A 14,285-nucleotide genomic window follows, 5' to 3' on the forward strand; every position below is an offset into this window, starting at 1 on the left:
TCCATGGATGTGTTTAAAGTCTGACATAATTATCTCATTATTTACTATAAAACAACAAAGTAGTCATTTCGATACTTTAAAGTTATACCTAATGATAATTTAAACACTTATTACTAATAATTATTTTGTAGTTTTGCCCCTGTGATCATTTTAATCTAAAAAATACTATAAATCAACGAACACGCAGAGAACAACAGCTGCTGATTACTATTTTTCCGCTAGCACCTGAAAGCAGCACAGGTTTCTCTTTCTTGTTCTCGTCTCAGCTGTCCCGAGCACATTCCCCCCCCCCCCCCCCCCCCCCACACACACACACACACACACACACACAAATTTTTTTTTCTCGCGAGATTTTGCGGCGTATTGCAAGCGGGGTGAAATCTCGGGAGCAGTCTCTGAGGAACAAACAGCAAGAAGACTTAAAAAGCGTGCACGGTGATTCTGCAACATTTCGCAAGGAGGAAAACCCGCAACTCGAGGCCGCATCAAGTTTCCAGACGAAGGGAAAAGTTCAATTTAGCCTCACGTTCTTTTGAAAGTTGTGGAAAGTTTGCCTCGGCGCGGCTCCGAGTTCTCCACCCTTACGGCAAAAAGTGGGTCGGTGGTCGGCTGTTGGTTCTGCAGGAATGTCGCAGAAAGAGAGACCCAAGTTTTATCGACAGGAGGTCACCAAGACGATATGGGAAGTCCCCGAGCGGTACCAGAACCTGTCGCCGGTCGGCTCCGGCGCCTACGGCTCCGTGTGGTAAATCTATTTTTACGTTTCGTGTTTAGTCACCTAAGTTAACCTCCATTCATTTGGACGAGGCCTCGCTGGCTGCACGGGCTAAAGTTAGGTTAGCCTGTCCTGATTGTTGGTGCACAAGGTGGAGCCACGATGTGTCTCTCTCTTCCTCTTGTTGTCTGTCGAGTGTTTTGCACTTATTTAGTCCGTGGTTCGCCTTTTTTTTTTTTTTTTTTTTTAAGTTCAAGAGAGGCCACAGTGCACGAGCGGCTCGCCTGAAATAACTTATAGCAGCTGTAAAAGTAAAGTATCTGATTTAAGAGGACATGTTGAGTTCAGAGTTGACCGTATAACCTGTATTACTAATTGCACGCTCCATGTACGCTCACTGGCCGGAACATTAGGTACGCCAGTCAAAACTGGATGCATTATAATATATTTATATTTTGGTGGCCTCCTGCTTACATATTTCATTTCCTCTATTGCTGTTAGTGTCCACTGTCAGTTATACTCCAGAACATCAGGTAAACTAGTGAAAATGACTTTCTAATGTTACAACAAGCCTCGTGATTGTCACAATGTCCAATTTATTTGAGGCTGTAGTTTGTGGTTTCTGATATTTAGCACACTGACTAAAATGGGATTGTCATAATAATAGAAACCCGTGTGCAGTGCAACACAATTGAGTAGCGCTACAAGTCACGAAAACCAATGCTGAGACCATAACCTTCATGAAGATAAGCTTGAGTTCAAGGCCGTCACAGTAAATGCAATCCTTTTTTTTATTGGTATGCCTAATGAAATGGCAAGAGAGTGCAGGTGCATGTCCAGACATGCAGACTTTAGTATCATGTAATTTCGATAAGGACATTTAATCTGAGGAGGATAACAAATGTCCTTAGTTGCTAATTATGGGTTTTAGAAGAAGTCAGATGTGTAATCTGATGATCTGGCAATATTGTTTTTTGATATTAACAAAAATGTATAAAATATTGATTTTCTCTTCTTCTCATTAATGGTTAAATAAATCCAGACTGGTCTGATATGATTGGCATCAAATATTAAATAATCATGAGCAAAACCCGTCATTTAGATAATTGAAAAATCCCAATTTAGCCAAGTAACTGTAACACTTTATTGTTTTCATGCTGTTAAATAAGAACGTTCGCCATTTCGTTATTTTAGTTAACAGTATTCCCACATTTTGTTTTAGACTAATCGCTGTCTGCAAAAAATAATAGCTGCGATATACAATCACTTTTCAGTTAATTAGGTGTGGCGTGTGAAAATGGATGTTTCCTTATTTCAGTCCTGCATTGACAGAGGAAATGATGAAACATTTCTGCAGCTCCTGAACATTGAATGTTGTCGGTACATATGATCAAAATCTGCAGCACAGATCTGCGTTTGCAGAGGCTAAGACGAGGTCATGCCTTTTAATTTGTGCCCCACATTAGAGGAACTTGATTGTAAGGTGGATTTCCTTAATGCTGCTTAGTGTTGAAAAGGTAAGCTTTCCATGGACGGACTCGTTGCATTGACGTGATGATTAAATAGGTTGCGCTGATACTATCTAGGACACAACCAAGTCAGCGGTGCTCTTGGTTTAGCGAGCAGATGTTTGTTTTGCAAATGGAAGCGGACAGCTGTGCTGTTGCTGGGCAATGGGATAATCTGTTGCTGGTCAGATTACCGGCTGCTCGCCAGTCCATTATTTCACTGCGATTGTGTTGTTTGTTTTTTTTTTGTTGTTATTGTTTGTTTGTTTTTCCAAAGATCGTATTGGCTTATATTTTTAGTGTTTGTACGATGGCTTTAACCATACGGTGCTTTGTTGAGAGAGCATGCATATAAAGTGTCCGATAGCCTTAAAGCAAATAAGAATTGCAAACATTTAATTATCTAAACCAGAAGCAGTAACGTGTTTCACAATATTATTTAAACATGAACTGCGTTTTATGGTGGTTTTATGCCAAGTGCTTGCACGCACAGTTTCGCACTGATAGCAGAAAGTTACTGTGGCTACCCGTCAGGATAGATTTGGCTTCAGTGGTTGCTATGTGTGCACAAGAGCTGGAGAAGTCAGGGATTTAAACAGTATTATTTATATTTACTGTTGCTGCTATAGCAGAAACGGCCTGGTCACTATAAAACGGGCAGTGCCTCATGTTCAGCCCATATTTTTTAGTAAAAACAGACATTCTTATTGGTTGACATGGACTTTTTTTAATATAATTTTTTAAATATCTGTTGATGTTGGTACATGCCTGGATGCTCTGGTCTCTGGGTGCCAGCAGAAGTCACATGAAGCCGTCTGACTTTGTTCAGGTGACCTGAGCAGGAGGAAATGTTGGTTTTTGGTTAGAGACAGTCAGCCTTCAGAGTTGAAGGGAGGCTGCAGCCAGAGCCGCTGCCAATCTGCTGAGAAATGACATTTTCTGCTGATTCCGACCTTTGTGCAGCCTTCAGCAGCTCTCACTGCACCTTCATTGGTTTTGAGGGCAAACCCAGCCCATTGTGAACCACATGATACACGTCAATTTACCTTCTAAAAACTCATTTCTAGTTCAAACTGCTAAGTAAATATTTACTACTTGCAGATTTAATTTGGGTCGGTACACGCTGGAACCACTGTGTTACTGTCGCGTGATGTGTGTTATTACACACATTATATTAACCCCTCCCCTTTTTTATTTACAGTTCTGCATTTGATATGAAGACGGGTCTGCGGGTCGCTGTGAAGAAGCTCTCTCGCCCATTTCAATCCATCATCCACGCCAAAAGGACATACAGAGAGCTGCGTCTGCTGAAGCACATGAAACATGAAAATGTGAGCCGGCTTGTTTCTCTTCCCTTTGCTCAGTCTGGTGATAAATGGACATAAAGAACACAGCTGCTTGTGCTTGCTCATCCTTAATGTTTGCTTCAAAAAACCTGCAGCTTAGTTAAGCAATATTTGTTTTTTTTAAGCTGTTAATTTGTCTTTTTTTCTCCCTTGTTTTGTTTGCAGGTAATTGGTCTCTTAGATGTTTTCAGCCCTGCTACGTCTCTGAAGGAATTCACTGATGTGTAAGTATCTTAATCCCACGATTCCCTGCTTTTCTTTTTTTCCTCTAGTCATGGTTTCACTTGTGGATTGCGATGTTGAAAACTGCAGCCTTTAGTCTCTTGGTGTCAGACAATCCTAACTCCCTGGAAAACACCTGGAGGGAGGCCAGCAGCCTAAACGCGCTGGAACATTTTTTTTTTTTTAGTTGTTCTGTTAGTTATTCACCGAGAACTGTTTCATCACAGGCTTCCTTCCTTTTGTTTCCTGGATTCTGGCTTTGTGAAACATGGTGTCTCTGCTTTGTTACTGGAAAACAGGTAGTTATTGTTTGCTGCTGTTGAAAGTTGTGAAGTATGGGAAGTGGATAGCTAGACTGTGACTCAGTCCTGAGGCTCGTGTGGAGCCTCGCTCGTCACGTGGGGACTCTTTCCCCTCTTTGCAGTTACATCAAGATAAAATGGTCATGTATTTTTATCTCAGCCGAATACTTAGAGCCACTCACTTGTGCGTCCCTGTAAGGAAAATTATTATCGACTCGTATTAATGTTTCCAGAGCAATGTGCGGTGCAGCACCCAGGGTCCCGCTTCATTATCAGAAGCCCTGGTCAACAACATCGGAAGCATTAGCCGTAATATCTAACGTGCATTCAATTTAGTGTGGGAGTAAAGCCACAAAGATGCTGGGAGAACATGAGAACTCCCAAGAGCAGAACACAGGCTGTGAGAGTTTGAAGAGGAGCTTTCTTGGGCCTTTCTGTGGGAAACTGCAATCACAGCTTAATAGGAAATAATGCACATTGGCACTAGAGAGGAGGATATGTAGGTGTTTTACCGTATGAAGGAAGAATTTCAACCTTTGTGCAGACTGACTTCTTTTAAAATTTCTTTTGTAATGTATGAGTATGTTGGTTTCCACTGGAAGATGTTTCATATTCTGACTCACTGTACGTCGTGACACATTTATTTGGTAATTGACAGTTTATGCAATAAAGCTTTTATTTGATTTATTGCTTTGCTAGGGATATCCTGATTAGTATCAGGAGATAGGCACTGGGCCAATCGGGCCTGATCTTCTGTATTTGTTTTACGACTGCCGTTAACCAAAACCATACATTAAAGAAGAAGTCAAAATGTGTCAGCTGTCTAGAAAAAATGTTGCAGAACAGAAGAGAGATTTATGTTGTTTAGTTTTGTAATGCTGGACGAAACAGATTTATAATTTCATGTGTGTTGTGGCTGTGTGCATGTTGAGCTGTTCACCACAGAGCTATTTATGAAAGTTTAAGTTGGTTAGCTGGTTATTTATTCCGCTACTGTTATTTAGCTTTAAGGAAGCTCGGAGACATTAGAGAACTATTCGTCTGTCAGACGCAGAGGTCTAAACACACTCTCCACACACACACACGCACACACACACGCTCTGAAAACTTTTAGAAACCACCACGAGATGAAGTCTTGTTTCATTTTAGAACATTAAAACCTGTGTTTTACACATTTGTATCGCCACTCAGATCAGCAGATACCTAATGTTAGATGATTGGGAGGCACATGTGTCTGTGTGCAGATTTTATTGTATCGTTCATACGCGGTGCAGAGCGAAGTCTGAGCCAGATTTTTCGGTTCTTATCCACCCTACCATCAGAGAGGCATCTCACAAATGCACAGCAGAAAAGAGTTTTTCTGCAACGCAGCTCTGATCTCAACGCCGTGGCCTCAGGCTGGTTTTACATGAAGAACCAGAAGAAACTTCTTGTACTGTGCTGTGCTCAGCACGGTCTCTGGAGGTTGTAGAAAACCTACTTGTGTATTCATTTCTGTTTGCTGAGGTGGTGTTGTGTCCAACCTTGTTATGAAACAACACCTCCTCCCCGAGTCAGATCAATGAAAGGGTCATGTAATGGGAAGTGTCCTTTAAAACAGCAGTGTGTCTTTATGAATGATTATATTTGTTAAAACCATATTTCCTTTTTTTTTATGACTTTGCTCATACAAATGTTGTTGACTCTTGAGGAGTGTGTCAAATGTTTCTGTCGAGTCACTTGCTGCAGCTCTGTCTTGGACGTGATCCTCTCCTTTGGTCTCAACTAGTGGATGACAACACTGCTGGTGATTTTGACAAGAATCACAAATGCACAAAAACAAAACAGGAACTCTTTTCAGTGTCGGCTTGACCGTGTTGAAAGAGCACAGAGCTAAATTGCTGGAAAATGCTTATGCATCAGTTTTGTAGGATCGGACCATTACGGTGCACAGAAACAATAAAACATTCACTCGCATGCTGAGCCGCTGCAGCTCTGTTTGCTGTTGTAATGGTGAGCCCTCAACTCAAGAGGCCCCACCCGGCTCCAAGTTTAACATAATGTCACGGTGGACTGAGTGCAAGAAAAGGTCACGCTGTGTGACTGTGTGTGTGTGTGTGTGTGTGTGACTGTGTGTGTGTGTGAGAATGACCTGGACTGTGCTGGGAAAGAGTTGGAAAAAGTAGGTTGGTGAGTTTTGCTCCATGTTTATCCGCACATCTGCCAGAACATTGGAAACGTCAAGGGAAAAAAAAAAAATCTCCAGTATGCAGGTGCTTTGTGTGTTTCCCCTCGGCTCTAAAAATACAAACTGAGTCACAGCGTGGTGGCTGAAGGTCCTCACTGCTCCAGACGTGCTCCTGTTTCTATAGGAAAAACGAAAACAGAGGCCACTATTTATATGCCTCTGTTTTTTGTTTTTTCCCCAAGCTGGGTGAACTTGTACGTATCCCTGCGTGTGTGTGCTGCTGAGAACAAGTTCAAGCATTAACCAGGTGCTATTTTAAGCCCACACTCTCGGTGCTGTGTGAGAATAGCGGCGTATTCATGAAATGGGTGTTTGTTGAGCGGCGGAGCGGCGGAGCGGCACATGGCTCTGTGAGTGTTGGCTCCAAAACTGCCACTGTAGCATCCTGCTCTCGCCTTCTTCGGTAAGTGCTGTTTGGGCATTTTAAACAGCTCTGGGATTAGTTTTGAATCATCCACTGATGCAGTAACATTAAGCTCATTTATCTGGGGTGCGTTGTTAAATGACATTCCATTTGTGAAGGGCTTGGCCTTTTTAGTGCCTCTGGAGAGAAGTGGGTGAAAAGAAACAGCAGCTAAACCGGTTTAAGCTCACAAAGCCATATGGGAAATCAGTCACTGGCTAAGCTGAAATAACAGCTAAGCTGAAATTTATTCGAAAGTGCAAATATTTTCTCTTTACATCCGTGTGTCGTTTTATGAGGTATGTATGAAATTTGTGTCTTTTTAAACTCTGATGACAATTTATTTTTTTTTGTCTTTGTGATCGGCAGGTATCTTGTGACTCATCTAATGGGCGCCGACCTAAACAACATAGTGAAATGTCAGAAACTCACAGACGACCACGTTCAGTTCCTCATATACCAGATCCTCCGAGGGCTAAAGGTGAGGTTATTAGGAGAGTATTTTACATTTTGCGAAATGCGATCGTCTGCCTTCTTCTTGCCGAGAGCTGGATAGCAAGAGAGAACCAATGCCTCTCTCTCATATTTACTTTGGTTTGTATAAACACAAGGATGCTGACGTCTCTGCTGGTTGGCTGGCAACGTCACAGCATCAACAAGACCAGCAAAGGTCACAGTGCCCAGACAAGAAACTCTCGTTATTATGCCGCATTTCTGCAAACTCCGTCTGTATTTCTCTGGAAATTGGAGTTTAGTTTCCACCTGTGGTAGTGGCACTGATTCAGCCACTCTACACTGATCAGCCACAACATTAAAACCACTGACGGATGAAGTGAATACTGTTGCTCGACTCAGGAAAACTTTTGGTCCAGACATTCACGTGGGTGTTACTGAGACATGAACCACCCACCTTAACGTTGTTCCTGACTGGGTGACCCCACCCCACGTTAAACAACACTACCAGGCCAGCGATTCTTCTTGCCTCCAGACGAGCGTAGAGTCAGTGTCGCTCCAAAGCCGGTTTCTGGTCAGAGATCCGGTTCTTTTGCTCTCGAAACACAATCGACTAGTTCGAGACGGACGGCTGAGCCAAGTTACAGCTGATGTTTACAGAATCTGTTCTGCTGTTGCGACACTGCAGTAAAACCTTTCCACTGGCAGACAGATAGGATGTGTTCATTGTGTTATAGGAAGTGCAGCGTGTGACGATGTTCTCGGCGCAAGTAAACAACTTCTCCTTTCTCAGTGACGCAGTGAAAAAACACTCACAATGAGGATGGCACAGCACGGCTGCCCGTCGCGCCACAATTCGATGCAACTCGTTCTCCATAGAGTTGAAAGTGAAATGGTCAATCACTGCTTGTAAAATCACAGCGATAAGATATAAGAATAATTAAATAACCAAGATGTTACATTGCAACCTGATGCTGTGTTTCACCCATGGAAAGAGCTCCAAGCCTTTTTCTTTTGTTTATGAGAATGTCTTGTCTCGTGCATATATCGATCAGACAGACCTGTGACGGCTTTAAATAATCTTCTTTATCCTGACCTGTCTGACCTGTTAGATGAATCATGGTTTTTGTTTTGTTTTGTTTTTGTTTGCATTGTGCTGCAGCGCCTCTGACATCCTCTTTAGTTGTGAATCCATTCACCTCTAAACCAGTCAAGTGATCTAATACCTGTTTTCTCCTCCTATCCCTCCGCAGTACATCCACTCAGCAGACATCATTCATAGAGTAAGTGTTGTGTTGTTTTATTTTTGTCACAAACAAATGCTGCGCGGACTTTGAGTCCGATTTTTTTTTTTTTTTTTTATATGTGTGTGTGCGTGGGCGGGAGGTGTTGGTTGGTTGCACTTGTGCAAACACTGAAGGGAAGTCATCATGAACCCTTTATGTTACTACATTACTAGTGTAATGTAATGTAAAGATTTATATTTATCTGTAATGATGTCTCCCAAACAAGATAACAGATGTGCTCTCTTTCCATTAACTTAAATCACACTAATTCACATTCATTTTTTTCCTCCCTTTAGGATTTGAAGCCCAGTAACTTGGCAGTGAATGAAGACTGTGAGCTGAAGGTCGGTGAACTGCAGCTTCTGTTCAAAACACGAGTTCATATCAAATCAAATTTCTTAATTTTAATTTTTTTTATTTCTTTTTAATCTTAAATTTCTTTCAGATTTTGGACTTTGGTTTGGCACGGCACACGGACGACGAGATGACCGGCTACGTGGCCACCCGCTGGTACCGCGCCCCAGAGATCATGTTGAACTGGATGCATTACAACATGACAGGTATGAGTCTCCCTTCTGCTTCCTCATCGATTTCCTGCATCTGCATGTCACTCTGTAGAAGTGAACAAGTGAACCGTTGGGTTTGTCTTCTGCTTTTTCTGTGTTTCAGTGGATATTTGGTCGGTCGGATGCATAATGGCAGAACTTCTCACTGGAAGAACTCTGTTTCCTGGTACTGACCGTATCCTTTTTACATGCGCAGCGCTCGCAAAGCTGCTCGGACTGTGACGCGTAATTTGCATAACAAATCAAGCAGCTTAATTGGACATTAAGACTGATTTACGATGTTTGTGCCGGCACCATAGAAGATAATCTACAGCTCTTATTTTCTCTTGTCTTCTTATTAAAACCTACTTTTCTGCTTTTACTCTTCGAACATGATGCTGTCTGAGGTGATAAGATAAATGGGATACTGATAGTACCTGCTTCCAATCTTCCCTCTGGCTTGACTTATACCTTTTTTCTTTTTTTTTTACAATTAATTTGCTCTCTGTCAGTGTGCGTCATTGGCTGCGTTTATATGGATACATGTAAAATTAGAATAATAGGCCAATCACACCAAGAATGCCTCATATAACCACCACAATTGGAAAAGACTAGACGGAAAGAAAATCATTTCCAATTACACCGAGAATGTGGGTCCGTCTTTTGCTTTTTGAATTAATCCCGTGTTGACAATGGACAGAAAATTTAAAAGGTCTGTGTTTTGGAGAATTTAAACCTAAAGCTGGAATTTCTTATAGTGCTGAAGAATTAATATCCACGTATCCAAGGTCAATGATGTGCATGTCCTGTTAATCTTCATCTTTCTATCCTCCCGTTGGTTTCATCTTTTGTGACTGTCTCGAGTTTATAACCAGGTGTACCACTGGGCTGTCCACCGCCTCCACTCCTCCTCTGTTGAAACCTCTCGTCATAAATTCATTCTGCGTTCTCCACAGATAACTCTTTATATCCCCCTTTTTTTCCTCTCTCTTCCCGTGTGAAATGTGAAGCGATGGAACATATTTTAAGTGTTACAAGTTTCACAAGGAGGTCAGTCAACAAAAAGTTTCCCTCATCCAGCGTCTGGTCTTCCTTTACCGTTTGCTGGTAGACATTGATCAGTTGAAGTTAATCATGATGGTCGTCGGAACTCCAGGGCAAGATCTTTTGATGAAAATATCTTCAGAGTCTGTGAGTTCACAAAGCCATGAAAGTTTTTATTTATTTATTTATTTATTTATTTATTTTTATTTCTCTAAACTCGCCACTTTGCTTCGCAAGAATGTCTCTGCTTCCTAATTGACAGCATGTTTTCCACCCTTCAGCTTTTATGGGTTTGAGACTCTGCCTCCTCTCACAGGATAAATTAAGTGCTGTTTGCTGTGAGATTAATGTGACACGAGTGACGGAGCTTTCACTGACTGCCTCTAATGAAAAGTGTTGTCTTGTTCCTTTCCTCTAAATCTGACCATGACTCCTCTTTTACCTTTTTTTTTTTTTTTAATTTTTTTTGTCACATTTTGCTTTAAAGCTCGGAAGTTTCCTTTTCAACATAACATTGTGGTGCGCCCAGAGTTCAGTAACACAGTGTTAGGTTGAGGAACGGCTTCTTAACCAACCTGCTCTGTCGCTATACTCCCCTTGACACAAGCTTCATAGATATAAACCAGCTTCAACAGATAATGCGTCTGACAGGAACACCCCCAGCAGCTCTTATAAGCAGGATGCCCAGCCACGAGGTGAGCAGGATCCACAGATACTTACTGTATGTCAGGCGGCAGGCTGGGCCAGACTTGCTGCTTATCCTGCGTTTATGCTGAGTATCACCTCGACATGGCAACATGCATCACCAACATATAGAATAAATAGAAGAGCAGTAATATTTGATGCCTGTTGTTTTACGTTGTGCTGCAGTGACGCATTGAAAATATTAATATCCACCCACACACACACACACACACACACACACACACCCACACCGATCTGGGCTCGTGACCTCGTGAAGTCAAGAGGGGGCTGTAAAGAGAAGTAAGGCCTCCCGAGGCTGCAAGCAGGTGTCTGATTTTTTTTTTTTTTTTTTTTTTTTCCCCCCCCTTGTTTAATCATAGCAATTGTGCAGTGTCTGACACGCTTGCTGCATGTGAGTGGAACAGTGATCGCAACGAGCAGCTCTGAACCGAGTGGTAAAATTAAACCTGTGCACAGTAGCTGAGCTCACTGCTTGTGACACGGTTCTTACTAACAGCAGCCGTCACTTTTGTGTGTTGAAGATTCTTTCCTCTTCTTTTTTTTCTTTGTTGAAATTTGCCGCCTCGCTTCTCTCAGCGTCTTTTTTGTGTTTTTTATTTATTTATTTATTTATTTATTTATTACTCCCAAAAGATGAAATAATTTTAACTTTTATAAAGAAGCTGTATTTGTTTTGTGAGCAGACACAAATTTTTGTTATTGGATCTTTTAATTTTTTTTTTTTTTTTTTTTATTAAAAATTGTATCCGAATATAATTCAAAACTCATGATGACAATTGGATATTACAGATGTTATCGTCTATGTAAACATTGATTGTTGGACTGATACAGGTTTAGTCACGCTCCCACGTCTCCGCGTTGCTAGGCAACACGTCTGGCCCGTCAGTCACTCAGTTGCCTCGGGGTCCACGTAGCTGTGCAGCTGTTTCACTTCAGGCCGCCAGAAACTCACCTGAAACTCCCAGGGGCTTCACGGATAATTCTTCGTGAAACTTGACCTTATTGCTTGTTTATGTTCCTATAAATTTTCTCTCGGTTGCCCGGTAACAAGAACTTCAGGATGACCTAGTTTATTGTGAACAGTCGGTGTCGTCTCAAACGAGGGAGCACAATAGTCTTTGGGTTTGTGGTGGGTGCATACATGTTACCACTGAGAGTCTTACGAGCAACATGCACATACATTGAGCGTAACGAGGTATTTGTAGTCATTGTTATAGATAATTATGTAATAACTGAGCAGGTGGATACACTGAATGGAATCAGTAGCTTGAAAATAATCTGCCAGGAATGTTTGTTCTGGTGGGTGCTGACATTTGTGTGTTTGTTGCTGCATTCTCCCAGGCCAGGAACTACATCAGCTCCTTGTCAAACATGCCCAAGAGGAACTTTGCTGATGTATTCATTGGTGCCAACCCTCAAGGTAATGCTGGAGAAAACAGGCTTTTCTGGACCTGGACCGCGTTGAGTTATCATGCAACCCCAGTTAACCAGTTAAAATCAAATCCTCCCGTGACAGGACAGTGGGAGCGCAGACTGTTTGTGACTCAGCCTTATTTATGTGTTTTTAAGCTGTGGACCTCCTGGAGAAAATGCTGGTTCTGGATACAGACAAGCGGATAACGGCGGCCGAGGCCCTGGCCCACCCTTACTTTTCCCAGTACCACGACCCAGATGACGAGCCGGAGGCTGAGCCGTACGACCAGAGCTTTGAGAGCCGGGAGCTGTCGATCGAAGAGTGGAAACGTACGTCGCAGTAAAGCAAAGTCGCTCAAAGAAAAAATTATTCTTATTTAAATTTAATCTCCATTTTCTTTTCTTTCTTTTTTTTTCCAGGATTAACCTACGAAGAGATGTGTAGCTTCGAGCCGCCCATCTTTGATGAGGATGACATGGAGTAATGAGATCCGCTGTGACCGGGGCCCCTGTCAATTTAACGAGAGCATTAGTGTGAAACTCCCAGACACGTATTGGACATTGTCAATCAAAAACATCATCCATTCTTTGTAAGAAGTTCATTACCAGTATGAAGAAATAATGAATTAGACCAGATTTATCATTATTATTATTATTATTATCATTATTTATGAACCACTAACGTTGATTGACGCCTTCTGCTGGGAAATGTCACTTTTTGCCATCACCTGAAATTATTTTATATCAGACTTTTTTTAAATTCAGACTTTGATGACTCATCACTGTGACACTGAAATGCTGAAACACCCGGACCTATAGCTGTGCTATTTTGTGTTTTTTAAAAATCCTGTTATACGACTTATAAATAAGCTTATGTCCATCAATCAAAAAAGAAATATGCTACCACTCACCTGCCAAGCTGTCTCACACAGCACTGGGTCACGTTTATTTGTCATCGCCACGGTTCTTCTTGTATTTCAAAAGACGTAACTTTGAAGTGTTTCATATCTGTGACAGAAGTAGATTTTTATGTTTTTAGGTATTTGGCGAATTGAGAATGTTCCTGCTCTGTGTAGTGTCTGACCTGTCCTGCTCACATTTGACACATTTCAATGTTTATCTTGATAGTTTAGGTGCCCTGTGAGACTCTTGCATGTTAGAATCTGAGCCTTTAAGGATCCATCTCTTTAACAAGGCACAGGGAAAATGAAAAGAAATACTCCTGAGTACACGCTCTGCTCAGAAATATGTAAATATTTGTGCCATATTTTTTAAAATCTGATTCATCGTTGTTATGTTATGAAGCAATCACTGTTAGCATGTCCATTAAGACGTTGTGTGCGTCTTCGAGTGTGTTGTTGGTTTACAGGGATTTTTAAGTGTCATGCTATAACCTATGACAGACATGAGGTAGAGTCTACCTGTGATAGAAATCCTGCATAAATGTGTAAAAGAGGGATTTGTATTTATACTTTGTGGAGGTGGTATTTATAAGCAACAATCGAAAAATCCCTTAAACTATTTTCAGTCTTGCAGAGTAACTATCCTCAGCCCTTTGTTAAACAAAATAAAGACTTATTTTTAAGAGAAAAGTGTTTTCTGTCTTGTTTTCAGACCAAACAACTATGTCCCTCCTCTGTGAATTCACAGTAAAAAAGATTTTATCAAGAGGACACAGTTGGATGCATTTATTGATAATGAATTATTTGTTAGCAAATAAGTTCAATGCCTTTTTTGACTCATACCCATGTATATAGATGGATACATAGTATCTATATAAAATGGAGTTAAGGAACAATGTTTACAGTATCTTAATTGTGAAATGTTCTGCTTGGTACGACAAGAAATACCAAGACGTTGTTTTTTACCTTTCGACCCCCTGTAAAAGAAGGAACATCAAGTTTCATATTTGACTTCCTGTTTGTTTCACAGTTCTGTGACACTCCAGGCTTTTGTGGTAAGATCGTTAACGTCAGTTAAAAACCTTTTTTACAGGAATATGAGGAACATCTTTTTTAGTAAGGCTCATAAATGAACAAAACATTTAATGTACATTGACCTGAAATTTCACAGCGTATAGCTAACTTCAATTAAATCATCATTATTCTTCAGTCTT

The 14,285-nt window shown here is 41.2% G+C and overlaps 1 protein-coding gene across 2 annotated transcripts; it reads left to right on the top strand.

Annotated features, from left to right (window-relative positions):
• The first annotated feature begins 339 nt into the window (after window positions 1-339).
• Window positions 340-13,761, top strand: mapk14a (mitogen-activated protein kinase 14a). 2 transcript variants are annotated; one of them, XM_047570916.1, is made up of 12 exons: window positions 340-745; window positions 3,425-3,554; window positions 3,735-3,793; window positions 7,093-7,204; window positions 8,430-8,459; window positions 8,759-8,806; window positions 8,908-9,022; window positions 9,132-9,203; window positions 10,667-10,746; window positions 12,098-12,176; window positions 12,326-12,499; window positions 12,590-13,761. In XM_047570916.1, exons 1-12 carry the CDS (start codon window positions 627-629, stop codon window positions 12,652-12,654), a joined length of 1,083 nt encoding a protein of 360 aa, XP_047426872.1. In that variant the 5' UTR covers window positions 340-626; the 3' UTR covers window positions 12,655-13,761. The 2 variants fall into 2 exon arrangements, with proteins under 2 accessions (XP_047426872.1, XP_047426871.1); XM_047570915.1 differs by lacking the exon at window positions 10,667-10,746 and adding an exon at window positions 10,119-10,198 and having other exon boundaries at window positions 341-745.
• Window positions 13,762-14,285: the final 524 nt, after the last annotated feature.

Source organism: Mugil cephalus, chromosome 1 (genome assembly GCF_022458985.1).
Source record: "Mugil cephalus isolate CIBA_MC_2020 chromosome 1, CIBA_Mcephalus_1.1, whole genome shotgun sequence".
Taxonomy (NCBI): Eukaryota; Metazoa; Chordata; class Actinopteri; order Mugiliformes; family Mugilidae; genus Mugil; species Mugil cephalus.